Source organism: Dioscorea cayenensis, chromosome 5, assembly GCF_009730915.1.
Source record: "Dioscorea cayenensis subsp. rotundata cultivar TDr96_F1 chromosome 5, TDr96_F1_v2_PseudoChromosome.rev07_lg8_w22 25.fasta, whole genome shotgun sequence".
NCBI classification, from domain to species: domain Eukaryota; kingdom Viridiplantae; phylum Streptophyta; class Magnoliopsida; order Dioscoreales; family Dioscoreaceae; genus Dioscorea; species Dioscorea cayenensis.
The window spans coordinates 30844193-30870551 of NC_052475.1; the positions used below are offsets into that span (position 1 = coordinate 30844193).

General features: G+C 32.8%; 3 protein-coding genes across 6 annotated transcripts; 1 reads left to right on the top strand and 2 right to left on the bottom strand.

Moving 5' to 3' along the window:
* Positions 1 to 3013: 3013 nt before the first annotated feature.
* On the top strand, positions 3014 to 25193 carry LOC120260850. Of its 4 annotated transcripts, XM_039268426.1 has the most exons (6): positions 22155 to 22480; positions 22597 to 22686; positions 22777 to 23858; positions 23938 to 24330; positions 24426 to 24655; positions 24761 to 25193. In XM_039268426.1, exons 1-6 carry the CDS (start codon positions 22455 to 22457, stop codon positions 25010 to 25012), a joined length of 2073 nt encoding a protein of 690 aa, XP_039124360.1. In that variant the 5' UTR covers positions 22155 to 22454; the 3' UTR covers positions 25013 to 25193. The 4 variants fall into 4 exon arrangements, with proteins under 4 accessions (XP_039124361.1, XP_039124362.1, XP_039124360.1 ...); XM_039268427.1 differs by lacking the exons at positions 22155 to 22480; positions 22597 to 22686 and adding an exon at positions 3014 to 3028 and having other exon boundaries at positions 22796 to 23858; XM_039268428.1 differs by lacking the exons at positions 22155 to 22480; positions 22597 to 22686 and adding an exon at positions 3017 to 3031 and having other exon boundaries at positions 22796 to 23858.
* LOC120260853 (transcription factor MYB30-like) lies at positions 8992 to 10102 on the bottom strand. The gene is made up of 3 exons (XM_039268430.1): positions 9973 to 10102; positions 9735 to 9864; positions 8992 to 9620 (listed from the first exon to the last, which is right to left on the bottom strand). The coding sequence occupies exons 1-3, from the start codon at positions 10100 to 10102 to the stop codon at positions 9149 to 9151; spliced, it is 732 nt and encodes a 243-aa protein (XP_039124364.1). The 3' UTR covers positions 8992 to 9148.
* On the bottom strand, positions 16155 to 19150 carry LOC120260851. The gene is made up of 4 exons (XM_039268429.1): positions 18904 to 19150; positions 17974 to 18289; positions 17297 to 17456; positions 16155 to 16746 (listed from the first exon to the last, which is right to left on the bottom strand). The coding sequence occupies exons 1-4, from the start codon at positions 19081 to 19083 to the stop codon at positions 16278 to 16280; spliced, it is 1125 nt and encodes a 374-aa protein (XP_039124363.1). The 5' UTR covers positions 19084 to 19150; the 3' UTR covers positions 16155 to 16277.
* Positions 25194 to 26359: the final 1166 nt, after the last annotated feature.

Here is a 26359-nt window from a genome sequence, read left to right on the forward strand (position 1 = left end):
ATATTGCATTCCAAATATAAGTGTAGCATCCAAAATACATGGTGAACCCCCCAAGGTTCACCTACATCACGTGGCCTTGGGGGTCTAGTGTGCCATCATACAAACAAATATCTCAAACTCAACAAAAATAAGAAGTAAATGCATAAATGACACTCCCTAGTCCGAATGATGATGAGAATGTAGAATGCCGGCCGAATGACGATTCCTCTAACCCAAGGAAGGCCGAATGCTCCTCCTCCTTTGATGATGAAGCTTTCCCCTTGAAGTTTAAGCTCTTGATCTCTCCAAGCCTCAAGCCAAAACACTCCCAAGAATGATGTCTTCGTTCTCCTTTTCTGATGACGGGCGCATAGACGATGTGGCATGTGCGTACATGGAAAAGTACGATGCAAGGGCATTTCGGTAATTTGGCGGGTGACGAGATTTTATGGTTGTACCAGGTCTATTTGATGGGAAACGGGTCAAGGAACAAAAATCACTAGGAGTCATACTAAAATTTGGCCAAATTCCATCGTTTAGGCCTCGAAAACCCTAATTTTGCTATTTTTAGTAATAATTGATTCCGTTATATCTTAGGATATAAATCTCTGATTTGTGAGCCGTTTGTGGCAATTGTCTTTATTTTGATAGATCTCTTATTTCTTGCTGATATTTGAGAATTTACTATTTTTGGTAAATTTTTGAATTATCTCCTTTCTTAGTGCTATTTTCACCTATTTAATGTAAGCCTATGGTAAGAGAAAATCAGTTTTGTGATAATCATTTTCTTGAGCAATAAGATTTTACTCTTCTCAATTCCTGGATATCTTTGATCAACAGGGTTTGGACAACTTGTTTCTGGGCATTCAAAGGCGAATCAACGGTCTCGAGTATACCGCTGCATCATTTTCTCTCCCAAGTAATGGCTGCCAAGAGTCCTCCCCCAAAAGTCCTCTCAATCCTCCCCAAAATCACCCTATATATACCACTCATCATACCCTCCAAATGGCCTCAATCCAGGGTGGTATCCCCAGCTCAATAAGGACCTCATTGAGGTGGTATACCAGCTCAATGAGGTCCTCATTGAGCCCCTCATTCACACTGTTTGGGGTAGGCAATCTCCACAAATACTCTCAAAATAATGTCTATACTGGCTTAATGAGCACCTCATTGAGCCAGTATGCCTTCAAGCAAATCATCTTCTTCTATAGCTACAGTGATCATCGCGGAAAGCATTGAGGCCATATGCTATGATTCAATTCCTGACTCGAAAACCCACCAGGTGCTACAGCGATCTTGCTACAGTATCACTGCTACAATACTTTGCTACAGTGAATATGCTACAGTAACACGACCTGGTTTTCTTCTCTTTTTCCCCCAAATTATATCTTCATGTCCTCCGTGACGTTTCCGTTCCCTACAAAACAAATAACACACGATTAAGCATAAAACGGGTATTAATTCTTATACAAATACATATACTAAAATATATACATTTAGACACTTATCATGTCATAGTTTTAGATGTCTAATTTTCTTAATATCTTAATTTTTGTGATTTGGAAAAGTATAGAAAAAGTTATGGTAGATTAAGTTCTCAATGTTACGAGTCCTACTTGAATCATGCAATTGTTGATCTTTTTATATGCATTTCTATTAAAGTGAGATCCTTTATTAATGTATAGAATGTTTGATTTTTCAAGTAGGGAGAATTGATCACTTTAGTTAGGTGGTTAAGAATCTAGTGTTATGACATTCATCTGATATGGTTGAAAGCTTTAGAAGATAGGTTACCTTAGCACTTCTTTCAATTTTCTTGCCTGTGTTAAATAGGCTTTTGATATCATAGGAAATTATTCTCAAATATAAAGTTTTCAGAGGAAACTTGTTCGATTTGGGATTTGGAGTTTTGGGCATTAATCAGGTAAGTACCCGCATATAAATTATACTATATGTATAAATTCGAAATTTTTTTGTTTTTCCGTACCTGTGAAAGTGCCAAAAAGAAAAGAAAAATAAATTATTATCATTGGTATATATTATTACTGCTACTTGGAAGCTTTGATATTTAATATTACATTGTATATAATTTTTATTTTTATTCATTAAATTATGTATTATTGAAATTCACTGTGAGATATTTGTTTTCTTAAATAAATAGAAATTTTTTTAGTGAAATTAGGATCATTTGAACTTTGGTATTTCGACTTTGTCGAATGTTTGGATGAGAAATATCTTGATATAGTACTCATAGTCCCTAGATTAACTTTGCAATAACCCTATCATGGGGTTGAACATACATTGACCATGTCGACATGTATTTTGATCTACAAACTATAGTTTCCCACTGTTTTTCATCGGTGAAAAATAACAGCCTCTGATAATTCTGGTTTGGCTCACTGAGGGTAAAAATATGACCTCTGATAATTTTACCTCGGGTCATCGAGGGTAAATATATGAATTATGTTATTTTGTTTTGGCAGTAGTTGTTTGGGGACCTATATGCTCAATTTTTAACATTTGTGTTATTTGAAATAAATTTGATTTCTGATTTTTTTTTTATTTTGATAAATTATGATTTTTGAAAATGATCTCTATATTTTTAGTGAGTTATTTACTAGGTTGTTAAGCTCATAAGCTTGTTGTTGAATTTTTTCAGATCCGGAGTGATTAGTACAACAGACATCTTAGTGAGCTAGCGAGAGTTTGTGTTCTTGATCATTTTTTAATTTGAGTTGTTATTCTGTCTGTGTGAGTATTTGATTTATGTATAAAAAAAACACTAGCTTGTATTTGAAGTTGGAATTTTAGACTTTGTAAATTTTTTATTTTGACTTTTGATCATATGTTCTGTTTTGTAATAGCTTTTGAGGTTTTGCATGTCTACTTGGTTTCGGCCTTGTAGGTGTGCGGTCGTTTGTCGGCGCACTACGTTCGGTGAGCTGACAAACGGGGCGTAACATATTTAACATAATTAATTTCAATCATTGTTTTCTTACACACAGAAGTCTTCTTAGAAGAATCCACAGAAGAAGAAGAAGAAGAAGAAGAATTAAGAAGAAGAAAAAAAAAAGTGTGGCACGTTGGATCCTGATAGGTGAGACGAACTGATTACCTGAGAAATGGGACTAAGAGAAGCTCACGATGGCTGGCGAGACGATGAGAGCTGTAAGACTCGACAGGGACTAGGGACGATGGGACGACCAACATGCAACTCGCCTTGAGGTCTATGAATGCAAATATCCTTCGAAATGAAGAGTGGAATCGTCTTTACAACTTAGCTAATTTCCCTCGCATGCATGGGGCAAGTGCATGTCTCATTTTCATTTTTCTTATATATTTCTAGCAAATAAAACTGACTTTATATGGTGGACAAAAAATAAAACATGGGGCAAGTGTGTGTCTCTATTCCACAAACTATGGCTACCAACCAAATCTTGTCTTTGCTATGATTCTTAATTGTAGCAGCAATAGCATTCCCATTACTTACCTAGGTGTTATGCTTTCTGGTCAGTGACCTAGGCGCCAAGATTAGACAAAACTCATTGGGATGGTGCGATCTAGACTCACTTCTTGGACAACAATATACCTATCCTTAGGGGGACGACTAACTCTTATCAACTCCGTTATTTCTACAATCCCAGTATGTTGGATGTCAATTTTCAAGCTCCCAACCTGGGTAATCCATGAGATTGATAAGATTTGAAGAGGTTTTCTCTGGAAAGGGCCAGATTTAAACTCAAAAAGAGTTAAACTGGTTGCTTGGAAAAAATCTGTCGCCCTCGGAACATGGGTAGTTGGGGAATTCTAGACATTAAGAAATTCGATCGTGCCCTGCTAGGAAAGTGGTGGTGGAAGATCACAACCAACTCTAATAGTTGTTGGGTCAAAATAATCAACACCAACTACTCCATTAGAAATCCTTCTGGTGTTCTATTTCATCCAATTCCCAAAAACAAATCTTTCTTCTGGGTTGGAGTTCAAGATTCTCTACCCCCTTTCCATCTATACTTCTCCAAAACTGTCAAGAATGGGGTAAATACTTCTCTTTGGTTTGACGGATGGAACAATGGGTAAACGCTGAAAGAACACTGGCCAACCCTCTTCAATGACCGTCTTTTACCTGGGATAAATCTAAGATAATTTTCTCTTAGCATTAATCACCCAGAAAGTCTCTTTTACATAGCTACATTAGACGATCTACTTCCAATTTTAAGTTCTTTACTGGATTGCTCTAATGATCAGGAGGACTTAAATTACTAGTCATTAGAAAAAAGTGGAACCTTTTCTGTAAAGTCCTTCTACAAGATGCTTATTGATTTAGGGATCCGATATCCACTCTACCCTCAATTTTGGAAAATCCACTGCCCAAGTAAAATCACGCTCTTTTGTTGGCTCATTTGGGAAGATAAAATTCTTACGCTTATTAAACTTTTTAAACAGGGTTGCAACCAAAATACCACAGATACATGCATCCTCTATCACAAAGCTTCAGAAAATGTGGAACATTTATTTGTTGAATGCGTTTTCACGGATCGAATCTGGAACTTCTTCTTTCATACTTTTGGTTTACACGAGACTACTCATTCTATTCCTAGCTTATGGACCTCGTGGATACCATCCTTAAATGCTAAATCTCGGACTTTGTGGGACTTCAGTGCTAGAGCCATTATCTGGCATATTTGGCTGGAACGAAACAACTGCATTTTTCAATCAAATGCTTTACCTCCTTTTACTATTATTCTTAAAGTTGCTAATACTCTCATCTCTTGGTTTTCAGCAGCTCATCATGCACTGCAACAAACCTTATCGGAAGCCTCACAAAAGATCAAACACGCTCTCAGCTTCATGAGCGCAATAGTCACAGATCTTCCGTGTGATTCAAAGTACAACATGAACTAAGAGTAATTCACTTCACCTTACAGCTAAGACAGGCTTGTGTCTCCAGACGGTTGCCTTCGCCGGTCTTGTTGCTTCCCCCAGATCCCAATTTGTTCTATTTTTTTCTTCTGTCTTCCCCTCATCTCTGGTGAGGGTTCTGTATTTCAGTGTCTCCTGTACTTTTCTTTTAGACTTTCATATTGCTCTTCTTGTTTCCATCCTTCTTCATTTTAATAAATCGTTTATCCATTTTTATTCATAAAACAAAACAAAACATGTGCCAAGTGCACAGGCTTGCAATTCTTTCTATGTTTGCCTGGTGAGTTGTATATAGGTGGGTTTGTTTTATTTATTATGCGCACTCCAATGATAATAATTACATTTGTGGTACTCTTAAAAAAATACTAAAGCATTTATTCTCTATTATACGTGTTTTATTGTTTTTATATAATCAGTTAGACTTTTTTATTTACTATAAATAGTTTTGATCATTGTTATTTTTATTTTTTAACAAATTTAATTAATTTATTTAAAAAATAACTTTTTTTAGCCGAGTACCACATAAACCCATATATGCATTTTCATTAATGCCATTGACAAGTGTTACTCCCTCCATTCCTTTTTATCTATCACAAGTCCATGTTCTTTTTTATCTGTCATTTTCTAACATCAGGAAGCATTTATTATTTTTTTCCAAAATTACTCTTAATACTCTATTCAATTCCCTTTTTGGAATTAAATAAGATAAATGTGAAGATATAAATTAGGGGTAATTTTGGAAAGTTAACTACTTTTTTATAAATTTTGTGAAATAATTAATTATCTTGGTATGTGAGATTCGATTAACCATGACAGATAAAAGAGAACGGATGGAGTAATTTAAAAAGATAGCAAATGATGTAAATATTGGAATTAGTAAAAGCTTGAGTTCCACCCAATTAAGAGTTGTAGGTGTATGCGATGAGTGTTTTCAATTTGTTCTATTTATATGTGTTAGTTTTTTTTTTTTGGCATTTATTTATTTATTTATCTATTTATTTTTGGGGTATGCATTTCTTGCTTCTTTAAACAAAATGTAGATTTTTTAAAATACATTTTAAGTGGGGTTGCTTGGTTTTTAATTATAAGTGAAATCAATAAATCACAGTGTAATTAATGAAAATGTTATTTTTAAAACTATATCATTATTGTATTGATTGTTTAATTGAAAATGTTGTATTTAATTTATCATTGTTTGATTTGATGTAAATTAAAGAAAAACAGTCATTTTGTATATGGAACGATGAAATTACTTTCAATATCTAATAGTAGCACTAATTATTTAATATTTTTCACAAAAATTAATTTAATAAAAAATAATTAATTAATTTAATGAACTATTTATTAAATTTAAGAATATTTAATATTTATTTAATTTTGTATCTTAAGAAATATTTTTATACTTCAATGTAAATAACAAATGGTATTTTTAAATAAATAAATAAATAAATAATACACTTGCATACATAATCAAATTAATACATGAACTACAATACGCGACCTTAGATTTCAAATCTAAATACGTGTGTGCAGTAGCTGTTAGACGCATGTTTGACGAGATGCCCGTGAGAAGACTAAGGCTTACATCCATGTGTGTGATGAAATGCTCATAAGAAGACTCAGACTTATTATATATATATATATATATATATATATCCAATTAATCTAAAATCTAGCACAAAGAGCAAGGAAGACAAACAATACCAAGTAAAGCAACAAGAAGTTTGTTCTTTTTCTATCTAAAGTGATTCACCAAAGGCTTACATGAATCCAGAAAAACGTATCTGCTGCAAAAACTGATCAGATGAGATCAGCGGTACTGATGATAAGAAAGACAAACCTGATACTTGCCATTGTGACATCAAATCAGGCACAACCTAAAAATTAATGTAAACTGCATTCAAAACATTGACAACTGCAGAGCTATGGCCAGATATTGAACAAATTTTTGGAAGAGGAGCAGGGGTGAACCCACTGGGAGACCCGGGGATGTGCAAGTCTCGATGGAGCAAGTGGAGACAGGGACACGTGCTCACGTGAAGCCACCTCGTGACACAACTACTATTTATAACTCCCAAAAATATGCCCTCAGCCAAGATATTGAACAAATTTTATCTTAGATTTTGCAAAAGAACAAACATTCCCACGATCAATATCGAATATAAAATTGATCCAACAAAGAGGCACTCAATGGACAATTGCTACACAGTGAAACAATGAACCACAAAAAAATATATATATATATAGATCATATTAATGGAACTCTCAAGACTAAATCAAATCAAGCAACATAGCATAAGATTGCTTGCGTTATACGCATGAAGCACATCACTTCCAACTTATTGATAAACAAAAAATGAAGGCAAAAAGAGTAGAAAACATATAGCAACAACCACATCACTCTTTCAATTCTTTGCTCCAAGAATCAGAACTGAATGAAGTGGTGAGGGTTTCAGAATGGGGTGGTGATTGTAAGAGTGGAGTTTTAATTAGAGCATTTTAGTTTACTGTTATTGAAAATGCTGGTTGAATTATAATTTGTTTTATGGCCACTTAAATGTAAGTGGATTTCCCACCAAATTAAACAAGCTTTTTTTTTTCTACTAAATAAAGGGAAACGTCAACATACAAACTAATGTGTTTCAACTCAAAAACACAAACCATCATTAGCTACTACATCAACAATATTAATCCATCTAAGAAGTTCCATTCCTCTGCGAAAAAGGGAAAGATCGGGATTTGAGAGAGCAAAATTTACCACGTTGTTTGGAAATTTGATGAGATTTCTAGGAACGTAATTCATGTTAACCTCCAGAGAACTATAACTAAATAGCTACCTACATTTAGATATAACAATCTGTTCCTTTGTGTATATATGCTAGCTATTCTTTAAAGATTTTTATGATTTCTTTAAATTTTATCAAAAATTTAAATTCCCTGTACGAGGTGTAATGTAAAAAAATGCAAATCTAACCAACTACCTTTTTATTTAATTAGCACAGGATCTTCTGCGTAGGTGTTCGCGTTATTATTGATTAAGAAAAGAAGTTTGAATCTCGATTATTATATGTATATTTTTCTTTATTTGGTTATAAGCATGTGGGGGTAGTGAGAGGTTTTCACCACACTTGTTGATTTGGGGGAAGTCTCTCTGCCACTTCATGTATTCATTTGTCCTGAAGTGGGGGAAATGTCATTTCTCCCACTTCCATTTGAAATGAATTTTGAATTAAACTCATTTCGGCAGTTTATTTACTGAAGTGGGGGAAGTGAGTCAATCTATAAAAACTTACTTCCTCTAATTTCTCAAGTCTTTTTTGAATTTATAAACTTCACATAACACCTAAATTCACCATTTATATTCTCACTTTCTGATAAATGAACACCAGAAGTGTTCGAAGTGATATCGCTTTCTCCCACTTTAGAGAAGTGGCACTTTCCCCACTCTCCCACTTCCCCGATCACTTTCCTCCAAATAAACACAATGCGGAACATGAGTAGTTTTATTTTTTTCGTTTTTTTACAGTCCTTCAATAGTTTTTAGTTTACCCCTCCCAAGATGTGTTTTCATAATAGGTCTTCACCAATAGCTTTTCACCACTAAATGCGGAACATAAGTACTACACCACTAAAAAAAAAACTAACAAGGTGTGTTTTAATGATTATCCATCCCAAGAGAAGTTTGTGAGAAAATGCAAATCTTACCATCATGAAGCATAGCATCCTCTTGCACAAAACAGTAAATGTTTGTTTATTCTGAAGTAATGGATGTGCTACTTGGCCCATTTCAACACTTTTTTGTTTTCACTCCAAAGCATCTCTTCAAAAAGAATTAACTTACCAATGATTTTCAAACCAAACATCAGGGAAGCCAAATCATGGTTTAATTTGTCCTAATTAATCAAAATGTTGTTGTAGAATCGTGCTAATTTCTTATAAATATATGTATTGATTAAGAAACGTAGACAAGCCCACGAATTTGTACCCGGATGGCTGATTTGAGAGAAAAACTAATAAAATATTAACACCTCTTTAATTTATTGCTGGACAGGTTGTCATGTTAATTATATCTTACATCCAGTAGTACAATAAGTTGGTGTGTTATATATATATATATATACATATATATGTATAACAGACAATATTTATCATGCAGAACATACTGTCCACACCTAAATTAACTTTAAGAAATTACTAATGGCTTCACTCATATTTATCACGATCGATCACAAGCTTTAGAACAACTCAATTAATTTCCAAGTATATCATCATGCATGACCTCCCCAGCAATCTCATCAAACAACCATGTTTCAAGTGATTGTAGTGGCAGCTGATCATGTGGTGGAGAGTCTGCAGGCTTCTTCTCATCTCCATTGTTAGCAACAGACTTTGATGAGTCATTCTTCATCCAGCCTTGAAGCAACCGAGATATGTTCTCAGTGCTAAATGCATAGGAATAGGATGGTGAGAATGGTGATTTGGTGCAAGAGCATTGAGCTGAGCTGGATGGCTTCAAGCCAAGTGATAAAGCTTCGGAAAGAGCTCTTTTAGCCAAGTGGACATCCGTCTGCAGCGCCTTCTCCCACTGTCCTTTAGCGACGATGGCCTGGTGGTCACTGTAGCTATGCAAGTTGCTCAACTTCTTCTTCAGATGAGTGTTCCAGTGGTTCTTGATGTCATTGTCTGTTCTCTGAGGGAGATGAGCAGCTATTGCTGCCCATCTACATTCATTCATATTTACGTACTTTATATATAAGTAAGTGCTATAGATCTATAAACCATGCCAATACTTAAGAATGGATCATATATAATATGATGAACAAGAAGTAGATCACCTGTTACCAAGAAGAGCTTGGAGATGAATGATGATCTTCTCTTCCTGATCAGTGAAGTTGCCTCTCTTGATTCCTGGCCTCAGATAGTTGGTCCATCTCAGCCTACAGCTCTTGCTACATCTCAAGAGTCCTGCTCATGATCAAAAAACAAAGATATACATATACACCATGCAAGAGTATATATATATATATATATATATATATGTAAATATATAGATGTGCATGCATGGATACGAACCAGTGTTTGCAGGAACAGACTTCCAGTTGCGAGGTCCATGTTCTTGGATGTAAGAAGCAAGAATGATGTCCTCCTCTGGAGTCCAAGGACCTTTCTTCACAGTTTTGTCACAGCATAATTGCCTCTCCATTTTAACCTAATTAAGATTCTCTTTTAGAGACTTAATAGATGATTTAGAGAGTGAGATAAGAGAGAGAGAGAGTTAGGTTAGGTTTTATATAAGTCTGGCGCATGGGATGGTATGGTGTTTTTTCATCGTACCACATGAGGTTACTGTAGAAGATGAACAATGAGATTATTAATTCAGCTCTCATCTAACTAGCTGTTACTTGTATTAATAGAGAGAAACACAGAGAGAGAAACCTTGTATAGACAATTAATTTTGTTATAAAGACAGCCAAAATAAAATAATTATGACCAGTACTATGGAAATTAACTAACAACAAAAAAAATGGAGAATTAATTTTGTGGTTTATCTAAAAGTAACAACTAAAAAAATCTCGATTAGTTTTGGTATCGATTTGTAAATAGTTTTTCCATTTTTTTTATTTGTCATAATTAAATCCTCAACGTTGTTATATTTCTTGCCATGAGTCGAACTATAAACACCAATTATTGGGAGGTATTTAAAGGACAAAAAAAAATTAATAAACGTAAATAAACTACTAAATAATTGGAACAAAAAAACAAAACAACAAAAACAAAGCAGTGCAAAGATTGAAAACAGAATAAAAAAAGACAAAAAAATGCAACAAACCAGCAAACATAGAGTAAAATACAATCATGTGCCACAAAACCAAAACAAAACAAAACAAAACAAAGTAAAGAAGATTCAAAAAAAAAAGTATAACTATGCTGGTGAAGTCCTCTGTGTGAGAACAAGGGATCACAAAATTTTTATTTCAAATAAAAAAAATCCCTGATATCCTATTTTGGTAGAATATAATTTTTATATTAATTGGTTATATTATTTTAAAACAATCTAAAAGTGACTTTATGATTAAATTATTGAATGACAATCTTTTCAACACCATTAATAAAGTAAAATTGTCTAGAAGTCAATCATAAAAAAATCTCAATAACAATATACTACAACAACAATAAAATATGTTAATTTTAACTATTTACGGTTGCTTATATAATTTTTCTTTTTTTAATGATGTAGTTTTATAAAAACCCAAAAAAATAAATAAATAAAGAGCAGATAATGTATGAGTACGTTATCTCTATTTTTTACGTAAAATTTTACCTAACATTTTTTATGTTTAATTATCTCTACTTTTTTATAATTTTTTACGTTAAGTACTTCCGCTATTATTATGGAGACATTTACTAATTATCTCAAGACATGTCAATACCATGTTAAATGATTCTCTCTCAATTACGATGTATCATGAGTTGTAATTATATAAATTTGTGATCATACTAGTTCATGTGATAATAAGTGACTAGCTCAATTATTCAAGAACTGCAATTGTCATTTATATATTTTAATAAATTTAAACCTAATTAAAAGTTTCATATCACTAGTCATGGAGGATGCTTGGAATTTTGAAAATGATAATTGTGCCTTTGGATGCTAGCCGAGGAGGCCATCATGTGGCAGACCACTTTAGTAGCTTATATTCAATTAATGAGAAATTTGTTAAATTAACATGAAATACTAGAGTTCAAGGTTTAATTAGAACAAATGAAAGCAAAAAGACTATTGACATATATATAGATATATACAAATCACCCATAGTTCTTAGTTATTAATTTTATCCCTAATTATTATTATTATTCTTATAATTATTATTATTTGTGTGCCTTATATGAAAGGAGCATTAACTAATTAACCATTAGGTGAAAATTTTATGACATTATTTTATTAAAAAGTTAAAAAAAATAAAGCAATGTTATAAAACTAGGAAGAAATCAACAATATATAATCAAACAAGAGATCACAATAACGCACAGAATGGTTGACGATTTCTTCAACATGCAATATGACTATGTATACATGTTGTCATAAGCAATCTACTATTATAATCTTGCTTTTATTGTCACATGAAAGTTAATTAAAAGTATTAATTTTACAAAGTTACATGAGAGTAGGCGGCCAGTATTAAATTATCAATAAAAACTACCATGATGTAAGTAGATTTTCTGACCAAATATTCTTTGAGGCATTGATGTTGTGCAGACGATTGTCCCAAAATGAAGTAGATGCATGTTCCATTCATCATGATGGGCAGGATATATATATATATATATATATATATATATATATATATGCACAAAAGGTTGGTAAGTTGTTCAGTATTCGGTCATACCACAAGAACAATTATATATCTTTGTAGTTGTAGGGGATAGGGTCAAGGTTCCTATATACTATGTTTATTTTAATAATAACTAAACTGAATTACCATAAACCAACTCCAATGTAGCGTGGATAGGACCTTCCACCTATATTTGCCCAATCAAAAGATATTAAAATCCCTATGTTGGGTTACTTGGACACAAACATTTAATACTGCGGAATTGAAAATAACACTGATTTAAAAGAGAGTGCATCCCAAAAAATAACTATTGCCCCTCTTTTGTACTGGTTTGCTTTGTATTGTTTTTCTTTTTAATGCATTTATAATTTATCTATTTAAAAAAAATATATATTTTATCTTCTACCAGGAAAGCCTAGTTCGCATTGCTAGAATAATTAAGCTTCATCCGGAGAACTTACATGCCAAACAACATTCTTTGCACTTGACTGCACACGTCTATATATATATATATTTTAAAAAAAACTACAAGCTAAACTTCTGCTTAAAAAAAAAAAGCACACTAATCCCAAAACAAATTATATACAATAAAATGAAAATGAAAGGCTTGATAAGATATATTTGTTTCAAAATATGAAAATGATAACAATAAAATGATTTTTTTTTTCATTGTTTTATAAATGAACGGCTTGATAAAATTCAAATTTGTTTATTTTGCTTTAAATTTAAAAATTCATCATATATTTCTGTACAGTTCACTAATCCCAAAACAAATTATATACAATAAGATGATCGTATTCTTAATATTTTTAAATAATTTAAAATTTTTATTGAGAATTATGAAAAAAATCCTAATTAATTTAATAAACATATAACATGCATCATCCATGTCGGATCTTTTTTAAAAAAATATATATATATGTATCGATAAACCATGTGTTAGGAGTGTACATATATGTGGGATTAATATTTTTTTCACATTTATGCGCTCACCTTACATGAATTAAGGTTTGAGTCTGTTTTTTCAGCATAATACAAATACTTTACTCATGAGACTTAATGGCAACTATAAGGTCACTGGCACGTTAAATTCCTATCCAACTATGTCGTTAATGCCACAATATATATATATATATATATATATACACACACAACATGTTTATTTTGTGTGTAAGATTTGGAATTAGCAAGCATACATAGCTTGTAAAGTGTGTATTAATTTTGGATTGGACACATAGTCCAAGTGTCCAACTAGCTATAAATCCTCACTTTAAATATAGTGGACAAACGTCCCAAATTTCCCCTCTCGTGTCTTTATCTTCGTGGGGTACCCTATATATATTCACAACTGTATTATAAAATTGGTGTATATTAATTAAGCTCACAATCACAATAATGGTCTAATTTCTCTTATTGAATTCTTCATCTAATAACGTTTCAATTTTACAATTAATTTGAGATTATTTCCGTGCCTTATTTTTTAAAGAATTATTTTTTTTTTAATTGAAGAAAAGGGATAAAAAAAAGTATTTAGAAAACAATTATAGGTAGGAGTATAAGAATAAGAATATACATGTATACAAAATATTTAAAAAGTTGGAGTATATGAACAAATACATAATATAGTACAAAAGAGTTGAATTTAGGTAAAACCATCATAGATTGCAAGGTGAGCTACCAGCGATAGAAGAGGAGCTAAGAAAATAAGACAAGGTTTTTAAAAAATGATCACCTAAAGGTATCATCCTTCTGTATCAATTATGTCCATTCAAAAAGTTAAAAATCTTTAATTGGACCCTCAATTAGGGAAAGACAGGTGCTAGCACCAAGAGAAGAACATAAGAAGTGGCTGCATTGTCTCTTTAGAGTACTCTTATGCTACAAATGACAAAAAAGAAATGCATGATCAATTTTAATCAAAACCAAAAATAATGTGAGGAAACAGTGATTGAATATCTAGTTATTCCTTGCCAATAAGATGTTCCAGGCGTCCTAGCTTAAGTTGAATCTCTAGGAATACCAAATCTCAGGCATTTTAGAAAACTCAACTAAATAGACGTTTTAATCACCGAATTGTGAATGCAATAACTATTAGATTAGTTGGGGCCTTAATTTTAAGGCATGAAATATATAGTCTTCAGATAGTTAATCATTAGTTATGATGAACCAACCAATAAAATTATGATCAAGTCTTACTATATAATAATAATGAAAACTTTCTTTTTTTTTTTTTTCTTGATCTGGTTTTCATGTCAATATCTTCCTAGTACAAATTCGATCCAGCCATGAGTCCAATCAAAACGTTTTGAAATGATGATTGAAAAGGATGGTGATTCAAAGGCCATCTTTTCAGCAGGTACTTTTTCCCTTTTTTTTTTTAACTGATTGATTAATTGGACACTGATGTTTTCTTAACATTTTGAAAATCTAGTTGATTAACGTTTGGAACTTAAGTATGGCGGATCGTATTCATTGGCATGCTCTTTTTCTGCCCATTTGTTGATAATGGTTAGCTGGTGGTTATCATTAGGTGGTGCCTATCAGCATTAAATAGCATACAGTACTTGTGAACTATGGGGGAAGCAAAACTCACTTGTAAGATCGACTGAAGTCAAAATGTAAAAAAAAATTATGTAATAAAATAATTATTTATAATTTAATAATATAACTATAATTTGAATATACATACAACGAAAAAAAATATTAACTATAATTTGCACTACTATCATTGTTATAATATATTTGATTAAAAATATAACTATGTTCAAATAGACAATTAATTATCATTCATTCACTCTTATCATCCAAAAAATACTAAAAAAATTATAAAATTAAGTTAATAATTTAGTTATAAAAATAACTATGTTCAATTGGACAACTAATTTATATTTGTCATGTAACATTATCAACTTAATTTTATTTTAAAATTATTAAATTATTTTTATAAATTTTATTAATATTATTCATAAATTTTTATTGAAAATTTAAAATTTCAATGTCACATTATCAACTTAATTTTTTCTTTAAATTTAAAAGTTCAGCAATTTTTTTGAAAGTAAAAAACTTTTTTTTAATTAATAAAAGTATAACAATATGCAACCCATGGGATTTGAACCAATGTGGATTTTTATCATCAATTCCCACCAACTCTAAGGGCCATTGACATTACATGGTGGCTAAATGCAAATAAACATTATCAAACATCAATATACACCGCCACTGGTGAATAAGACTAAAAATAATTCCTAAAATAGTTGAAACAACACATAATCACGTTATATGAGGTCACGTTCAAAGACATATATATAGTGCTTATGTACCTTTTTTTTATTTTAATAATTGTAATTTATTCATTTATTTAAAAAAAAAATCAAAGGCATAGAACATGGCTTGCTTTTCTGTAATAGACTTCCCGGTTTGTTGTTGGTCTTTTTCAGGATCTTTGACAATTACAAAATAAAAAATTTGACTAAAAAAAACAATATGAAGACCAATATCAAGACTATTGATCTGCAAATATATATATATATATATATATCTCTGTCAATGGACTTACCCCGGTCGGTTGTTGGTGGTTTTCAGGCATAGAACAAGACTTGGTCATCCACTTTTTCAAAAAGAAAATAATAATAATAATAATTTTAGAATAAAAATAATTTAGATTTAGATTTAGATTTAATGAAACTTTGATGACAATGATTATATAAAGACCAATATCAAGACTCCCAATCTGTAAAAATATCAACATATATGATATTCAAATGTTAAGATTAGTTTATTATAGAGGGTGCACCTAATCTACTTAATTCAAATGGCTAGAACAAGAGTTATATGTCCTTCCTTCTAAATGTAATCTAAACAATAAAAATTATCCGTGTAAATGCCATGCTCTATTACAATTTCTACAACCAAACAAAGGTATAAGTTTCTAAATTTTATGCCACTCCTTGTGCTCATTTAATCCCTGTTTTAATTATACTAGACAATGATTTTCGTATTTTACTTTATATCAAGTACAATTGCTTTTGTATAGAACACCTGCTGTTACATGTTGGATGCAAAGTTTTCTAGCAAGAACTTGTAAAGCTCGTCGGCAACTGTTAGAGGATACTCCTCCTGAGGGAGAAGAGCACCAGGAACGTCGACAAACTTGGTCACACCTTTGGCTTCTCTCAGAGCATCCATCTCAGCTTTGGATCGCTTGGGTGAGCTTGTTGTGGAGACAACTAGAACCGGAACCTTTCCGTCTAACTCAGCAAATAGACTGAGGAAGTCCTCCCGGGATTGCACCGGGTCAAGCAGGCCGGTGAGGAAAGCAGCTGGGGCAAACCGAGCGCCTTTTCTCTTTGTGAGTGCATATCTGCTTTCAACAATGCTGGGAGTTACATTGTTAGGATCGGCGTAGACATGGGACTTGTATTGGGATTGGATTGCCTTCTCATTGCTGACGAGAACATTGTACATCATCCAACCTACAGCCGGTGCTCTAAGAGTACCTCTCAGTAACCCGTACCTGAACATTTGATGATCAAAATGTGGAGCCATCATCATACACACAACTATATTCATTTTCGGATTTTTCACAAAGTAAACTGAATCAAGTGGGATATTTTGTTGTTTGGAGTGTTTCCCATGGTATTAAGATCATAATCACAAAAACTAAAGTCAGGCATAAGTAATTATTAACAAATAATATGGACCGTAAAAGCGTCATGCAAAGAATCAATAAAATGGAATCATTCGGGCAATTGCAGGCATGTCTTCTTTGCATCATAAAAAACCCATTGAACAATTAATAGTTACACAGAAAACAGACAACTGATGATGGATACCTAGCTTTCTCAGTGCATATTTTACACACTCTGAACATCTTCATTTGACATAAATGCTCATGAGAAAAGGCAGAAATCACATATCTTCCTATAATATTAATCACAAATCTTGGCATTCTACTACAAGGAATTTGTAGGCTGAATATAGATGAACAAAACTATTAAGGCATGTCAAGCTAAAATCACATTCAAGCTAGTTGTAATTGTTAGGACATTAGGAGTGGGGCATACCTAGATTCCATGTCAGAACTACGACCAAATACAATGGGCAGGGGACCAGCCCAAGTAGGGGCAACAGCCGCTATTGCAGATGGCTTAATCAGCCCTTTACCAGCAGCCCGGACCGCTATAGTTGCTGCATGTCCTCCTCCCACAACTATCAAATCTCCACCTGTTAAATTGTGGACATGATATAAACAGACTATTCATCAGAATGCAGCCCATGTTTCTGGGTCAATTTAGTGAAGCATCTGAGGCATGAAAATATAGTTTTATTGCACAAGCAGTTTAGATGTTGGTAATACGCTAATACCAGGAATAAGCAGGCTAGATAAACTAGATTTTCTAAGCATATGAAAATATTAGTCTGGTGACTAATTAAATTACAATGTGATGCAAGCCCGAGTAATAGAATTTACCAGTGTTTACATCTTCAAGATGCTACAAAAACAATAGGCATGAAGTTACCCTTGTATGCATCAAAAGATGATCTATAGAAAGAATGCTCTTGAAAGGATTAAAAGACAGGATGAAGTAATGAAGCCTAATCTCTAAGCGCAGATCACTGTTTAATATCGATATAAAGACATACCACAATAACATAGCCAGGTTTTGAAGCATGGAAAAGCATATAACTATGAATCAAACTAATGTAGACCACCTTCAGCTCAACAAAAAGGAACACGCACCTGAATTTTTGACCGGACTATCAGATGCATTCATAAATTGAATGAGGAAGTTCTCCATGACATCAGCAGTGTAATTGAGCGAAGGTCGATCAGAATAGCCCAAACCAGGCCAATCAACAATGGTTGTGTGCCAATCAGTCTCCCCCTTTCGCGTAACAATGTCCTTGGCAACCATTCTCCATTCCTCTACAGTGCTCACATCTGAGATTGTGGGTATCATAAGAATGTTCTTGGCATTGGAAGCGCCCCCCTCCTTGTGTTCCTCATAATAGACATTCACCGCATTGTCTTGAAATCTCCATTGCCAAGATCCAGTCTGAATTTTCCAGTACCATAGCATGAGAAGAAGGAAAAACACGGGACTTCATGCCTACTAACACTGATCTATTACAATGTGATTGTCTCTTGACTCTCAGCATCTCACAACAACATAAGTAAAAAAAAAAAAAAATTGTAAAGATCATGCAGAGATCGGGAAAAATGCACACAAAAACTAACTCACCGAATGATATAATTTTTCATTCAAGGCAACAACTTCGACAAATGATAGCTACTTCACAACTCCAGAGATTCAATTCACAGACAATTAACTCTCAGAAGCAACTAAAATTCTTGCCTTGTTTTGCACATACATCTCATGTAAGCATTCAACCAATTTTAAGACAAAAATATATATATATATATATATATCATGATATGATTCCATTCCGGTGGTAAATTCATAATCAGAAAATCTAGCTAAAAAATCAACCAATTTTAAGCAGATTCACAGACAATGTCATTCAATATAATCCAATTTTTTTTCATCAGAACATCTAAATTCAGATCCAAAAAAAATCACAAAATAACAATAACGCACAACATCAAAAACTAAAACTTTTCATCAAAGGCACCAAAATTTTTCAACCCTAGAAGTCAATACGTGTTTACCTTAGTTTCAACCGATGTTTTCTCAAGCACAGTAGCCTTCTTAGAAGAATCCACAGAAGAAGAAGAAAAAGAAGTGGCACATTGGATCCTGATGGTTCTGACGAACTGATTACCTGAGAAACGGGATCGAGAGAAGCTTGCGATGGCCGGCGAGACGACGAGAGCGGTGAGAGTCGCCATGGAGGACGGGAGACGACCAACGAGGAACTCCGAACTCTCTCCTGGAAATCTAGGAATGAAAATACCCTGCAGAATCAAGGGTAGAATCGTCTTTACGACTTTGCAAATATCCCACCGCGCACGCACGGTGCACGTGCGTATCTTCATTTTCATTTTCATTTTTTTTTCCCTTTATTCTATCTTCGAGCAAATAAATAAATGTGAGGACTTCATATTTTTGGAAGGAAAATGACACGGGGGATGACAAAAGACTGAGGCGTGCAAGAGCACTGCTGCGCCTGCGCGTAAGAGAGCATAACCACTAAAGCAAGGTTAAAGGATAATGAATAGTACTATATATAAAGTGGATGAATTCCTTGTAGCTAGGCAATGTGGTACTAAACCTTTAGTAGGAATATTTTGAAACAATATGGGCCTAAAGAATATGGCCCTCTAACAATACACACACCTTTAGATTTGTGTGTTTTATATAATCGATAAATTATATTTATTTTTTATTTGAATATTTGTTAAAAAAATAAATAAGTCATATTTATTAAAAAAAAAATAGCAATCTATAACCAGACTTAAAAGTATATTAAAAAGACTGACAAAAGAAGAGTATATTAAGAAATAAATTCTAATTGTAATGGAAACACTGCAAAAATAGAATAGAAATGACACTAACTCTTTGGAAGAAAAAAGCATGGTCCTCCAGGCGTGGCATATCTCCAATTACTTGGTGCTTGTCAGTGATTGTCTCTTATAATTGTTTTTTTTTTTTTTCTGCATGAAGGTCCAAAAATTCTAAACGGTTTTTAACTATAGTGATGCTATTTTCTAACTTTGTTTTTTTTGACATTTAGAATTACAGTCAACCATTAAAAAAAACATATAATCAAATTTTAAGATAATCGAAGTAGATGAAGGTATTTTAGCATTAGAAATACTAGTATTTCATTCAAGTTACATATTCAAAATAATAGCATAAGTTAAGAGATCCCCAATATTTTCATTGGAGGACGAACTAAAAAAATCTCTTGGGAGGCCCATATGTCTCTCATAGATCTGATTAACATGAATAATTAATTAAGGTAATTCCGGATCTACCCAACAAATAGACATTGACTATCGGTTTTAATAAATTTAATAAATTTATTTATTTAAAATTAACTTATTTTACTGGAGTATCAAATAAATACAATCATATTTTTTTAATGATCATTGGGAAGAGTGGTCTTTCTTACATGGATTTGGAGCATTTCACGCCGCTACAACATCAGTCGGCAGTCATTTATTTAATAATTATTTATTTATTTATATATTTATATAAAGTCTAAGCTGAAGGAGCCAAGTGGGTGAGATAAAGCAAAGCCCACCAAAATTTATTTATTTATTTATTATTTATCACCTTGTTTTCAAGATGCAGACAACTCAAAAAGCATTCAAACTCAATTAGAGTTGGACCAATTAATTGTGACATCTTTAATATTGGATTTCCACCGAATTTTTTTTTTTAAATATTTTTGGCGCATTATGATTTAAATGTCATGAAAAAAATCCACAAGTTGGCATACACGCAAATCTCGCAAAAAATTTGTGTGGACTTCCACTAACTTTGTTCAATCATGTCATGTCTTTTTTATAGTCAAATAATTTAATGTGAATCACTTTGATTAATTTTTCCAGACCAACCAAATTGTCATGAATAAAAGCAAATTTAAATCAGAGCAATAGAGTCCATTGATAATTAATAAATAGTTTGATTAGGAATGCAACTAATTAAGTGCCTAGCCAAACAAGTGGTCCTCCTTCATTGGTACAATTGATCACTATGTGTGAATCTTAATAGTTGATATATATATATATATATATATATATATATATATATATATATATATATATATGGGAAATAGTAATCTAGGGACGTTCCTAGATTACTATTCTCTAGTGACTTTCTTCTTATAATAGTTAGATTATCATTAAATAGTTGTTTATTTATATAAACACTGTATATTTTTTACTATTTATGATTACTGTAGAAAGCATGACGTCCTTAGATTTAAAATCTAGGGACATCCCTAGAATACAGATCCTCCATATAAAATATTAATATAAATAAACCATCAAGTATACAATATTTATGGTTTAAACTCAATTTTTTATTATCTGCATGAGAATCAAATATCTTATCTACTTTACCGTTGTAACTTGACTCAACTGTGATATTTAAATAAAAGTAATAAAAATTATTATTATTATTATTATTATTATTATTATTATTTATATATATATATATTAGTGAATATAAAAAGGAAAAAAAAACTAGTTTTTATTGGGAAATAATTTTTTTAAAATTGTATTTTTTTTTAATAAAATTTAGAAAACATGATATCTACGATGATGTCACTTATAACCATTTCCTATGTCAAACTTAAAAGATTATGGCTCTTTGATTAAAAAAAATTTAAATTGATGATGGAAAATTATAAAATTATATGACAGATATGATTATAATAATATATGAATGTATCAATGATTTCTTCATTTATGGTACTATGTGATTTATGTAGGATGTTCATGTCTTAGCGAAAAATTAGATCATAACTTCAATTTTATGTAAAATGAAAATATAAATGTATTGAAGGATTAACTTCATAGTTATGGTTTGTCTAACTTTCAATAATATATATATATATATATTTGTTGTACTTCGAAGCAATTGAATGGACTTGGACGACTTTGAAAAGTGTGGTTGAGCTTAAACACCGACGACCCATTTACCGTCCCCCATCTTTCTTCTCCACTTTTTTCTTAAGTGATTTGAATCGGTTGATGTGCATTAAGTTCATTGATAAGACATGTTTCCCACTTTATCAAAAGTACATTAATTCATCTTTACAAGCTATAGATAGATTTCTTAAAGAAATGAACTGATTAAAGTTAAATTATTACATCAATTGGCACTTAATTCTATACATCAAATGATAATTCATAGAGAAGGATAAAAAAGTAGTGAAAAAGATAATGATGCATCTTATTATGTTTATGAAGAAAGTAGTAATTTTGGTGGGAAGATGAAATGTTTCTGTTTTGTTAGTTTGTGGATGAGACTGTTCATCCAACAAGACATCACAAGGGATGGTGAGAATTAATCATGAAATCTAAATTAGAATGAAATTAATTTGAAGCCACCTGTGTCCCAAGTGTGTTGCTATATATGGAGCTTGTTCAGTCATACATATGAAATCCTTTTGCTTAGAAACACTTGGCAAGAATGTATATGATACCTTCTCATCTTTTTTTTTTTTCTTTTTCTTGTGGAGATTTTTAAGCAACAATGACATTTTGTTTGTGATTCATGCTTGGAATCTTCTTTTTTGTATGGTGGGATGTCTTGGTCTTTGAGAAATTTGAGGTAGGAGGTGTCTTGGAGTGTTGTTCTTCAGTTGTTACTTCAAGTTGAGTTGTGACAGAGGAGGAGTTTTCCATGTTTAACATCCATTTGATGAGTTTTGATGACATTCTTTGCAGAAAGATGGGTTTTTTCATCAATTCTTTCTTGTCTTTTGTCATTAATTCTTTGCTCTTTCTGATTGGATTCATATCCAAACATGTTTTCAGGTAATTAATTTATATATTAGTTTTTCTCTCTGTCAACTTTCAAGTTCTATGTGCTTAACTTGTTTTATATTTTATTTATTATTGTCACAGGATAAAGAAAGAGGATTGTGAAGAAGAAGAAGACTGTGAATTCATGGAGAGGGAACAGAGTGATTTTGAAGAGGAAGAGACATCTAGTTTGAGTTTTAAGTTTGAGTATCAGATTTCTGAAGACAGTTTGAGTTGCAGTGAAGAGCCAGCAATGGTGACAAATGTTAGCAAGTACTGTTTCTTATCTGAAAATGATTTCAAGGGCTTTGTGCAAGAGCCTGAATACATGACATTTCACATTCAAGAGTCTTTTGCTGATCCTGGTGATGAAAATTTTATAAGCAAATTATCATCAGAAGAAGATCACAAGACGATTAGTGTTATGAACAAGAATAAGTTCATGTTAGAAGAGTTTTCAGGCTTTGAGTCGGACTCCGAATCAAGTACTAGTGATGGATATTCTGTGAAGAATCTTGCTGCAGATTCAGATAGTGATGGATTTCTATCAGATGTAGATTGTGCTGGCTATGAATGTGAATCAGATAGCACAGTGAGTACTATGAATTCTAAAAACTGTAATTCCGATACAGAATCGAATATCTCCAAAGTTATGCCGCAGATTTCTTCAGAATTTATCCAAGACATTGCATTGAAGGAAGATGATCAAATATCAGAAGCAATCGAAGAGCTTCATCATATATCTGATAAGATTCCGGGGAACAATTCAAGTAATTCAGATGAAAATTTACTAGAATTAATCAGTGATCCTGACAATGAAGCCTTATCATTTGCAAACAAACAAGTGAAGGAAAACAATGAGGAAATTGCACAGAAGTTTGAGACAAAGTACACAGAGATATCAGAGTGTGAAGAGTTGGATGAATTGGAGGAAGAGCTGTGGGAGCACCGAGATCTGATTGAGCAGCTGAAAATGGAACTAAAGAAAGTGAGGGGAATTGGATTGCCAACCATCTTTGAAGAATCCGAAAGCCCAAAATCGGTTGAGGATCTTCAACCATGGAAGATCGACGCAAAGTTCTTGCAGGAAGATCCTATGGATGAGTTGCTCAACTTCCACAAATGCTATCGGGAGCGAATGCGAAAATTCGATATCTTGAATTATCAGAAAATGTATTCAATAGGTGAGTCAGAAATTCTGAAGCTTTCTTTTCATTATTATTACTGTGGTACTGTTTTATCTAAAATGAAAATTGTGATCAGGATTCCTGAAATTGAAGGATCCTCTTCAATCCTTGGGCAATCAGAAATCTATACTATCTCAAAATTTATGGCCTTTTCGACACCGAAAATGCACCAGTGATGCATCAAAGAAGTTCATTAAGGAGCTGCAGAATGATCTTGAGACAGTGTATGTTGGCCAGACATGCCTTTCATGGGAGTTCCTCCGTTGGCAATACGAAAAGGCTCACCTAATCTTGTACTCCAACAAACATCGAGTCCGGCAATACAATCAAGTTGCCGGAGAATTACAACAGTTTCAAGTGATTATTCAAAGATTTTTAGAGAATGAGCCCTTTCAAGGACCCCGACTACCGAATTATGTTAAGAATCGATGTGTTCTTCGCAATCTGCTTCAAGTGCCAGTCATAAAAGGTGAACAAAAAAATTCATTCATTGCCTTTTGAATTGAATCAAGTCCAAATAATGTTTATGGTTTGCTTTTAACAACAATGATTTTAATGATGCAGAGGATTGCATGAAAGACAAGATGGAGGGACTTAGAAAAGGAAATAAAATAATCACAAGTGAAATGATTGAAGACATCTTGGAAGAAGCCATTAATATCATTTGGGACTTCATCAAGGCTGACAAAGATGAAACCCCACTGATTTTGAAGGGTCTATTTGGACCTCAGGTTGAACTTCAGGACCCATCAGACTTTGATATCATGGTGCATGCTCAAGCAATTCTTCATAAGGTATTAATATATTCTGCAAATAATAGTATGACACGTTTCAGAATACAAAAAAAAAAAAAAGATCAGTAAAACTTATGGTGTTTTTCTTTTGAAATGTTGGTGCAGAAAGAGAAAAAACTGAAAGACATCTTGAGGACAGGCAATTGTCTTGTGAAGAAGTTCAAAAAACCGCGAGAAGACCGATCAAATCAAGACATATTTTTCTCTCAAGTTGATCTGAAATTGGTTTCAAGAGTGCTAAGAATGCCGAAAATGACAACTGATCAGTTAATGTGGTGTCATAAGAAGTTGGAGAAGATTACATTTTCTGACGGAAAAGTTCAGAGAGAATCTGCATTTTTGCTGTTTCCTTGCTGATGCATGGATTAAACTTCAAGACTATGTTTCTTCATTGCATCCATTTAGACTTCTAAGCAAACTTGTATAGCAAACAATACATATTGAATTTTTATTTTTATATTTGATGTATACAAAGTGAATTAACATCTCCCATGTATTGTAAATAAAGATACTCATAAAAGTGGAGATTGAGGCAAAGTGTGTTTATATATATATATATTGAATAAAATAGTGATAAATAGCTGATTATGAACTATTATGAATGATGTATATATATAATATTTGTTATGGGTCCAGCCCATATTTGCAATATTTCATATTGCTTTTGTTGTTTATGTTGGACCTTTATGTTGGACTTGTTATGTCTTATTTCTTGGGTCCATTTGGCATTGATATTAGGGTTTCCAAGAGAATCTTCTTTTGGTGATTTTATTCTTTGGTTTTGGCTGTACAACATGAAAAAGGCGGACTGACAATCGAAGAAGAAAAGAGAACTTAAGAGGGGTTTGTTATTCCCGGTTTTGTGTGCGCAGTTTTGATCAACTCTACGATCGGAGGTGCTCCCGTGGTCGATTTTTGCTCAAATTTGGCCAGCTTGTTCCTGACAAGAAGGGCTTCATTTTTGAACAGTCGGATCGTCCTCAGGTGCTCTGGTTTTGGTCGGAAACGCAGCTTTAACAGACCAGCAGTTTTTGGGTGATTTCTACACTTTTTTGCTCTATCTTGATCTCTTATTGTTCTTGAAAAATTGTTGGTGGGTTGTGAATCCTTTGTTGACTGATTTGGGGTTCTTTTTGCCCTCAATTTATCAATAAAGAAGTAAAGGGTGGACTCCTTGAGCGGTCTCGTGGTTTTTTATCCTTCAGCATCGAAGGGGTTTTTCCACGTATAAATTGGTGTGTCTTGTTTGTGATTTATTATGGGTTGATTGAATTGTTTAATTGGTTGGTTGTCTTGATTGTTTGACTTTGTGAGTGTCGTAGAGACCTCTGGCGATCTTTTTCAAAGTGGTATCGAGACGAGGGTTTAATTTGTCACATTATGGAGTCGAGTAGTAGCCATTCGATGGTAAAAATTGACATCAACTAATTATTCTATTTGGAGACCTATGATGGAAGACTTGTTATATTGCAAGGACTTGTATGACCCAATTGAAAGCTGTCACCAATTCGATGGTAGTGTTTCTAAACCATCTAAACCGGGATAAGATGGAAGAGAAAAGAATGGATAAAGTTGAAAAAGAAAGGCTTTTGGGGACTATTAGGCGATGGGTTGATATCGGCATTTTTCAACCATGTATCACAAGAGTCGACCCATATGATTTGTGGAAGAAATTGGGAGGTCTTTATGAGCGGAAGGCGCTCA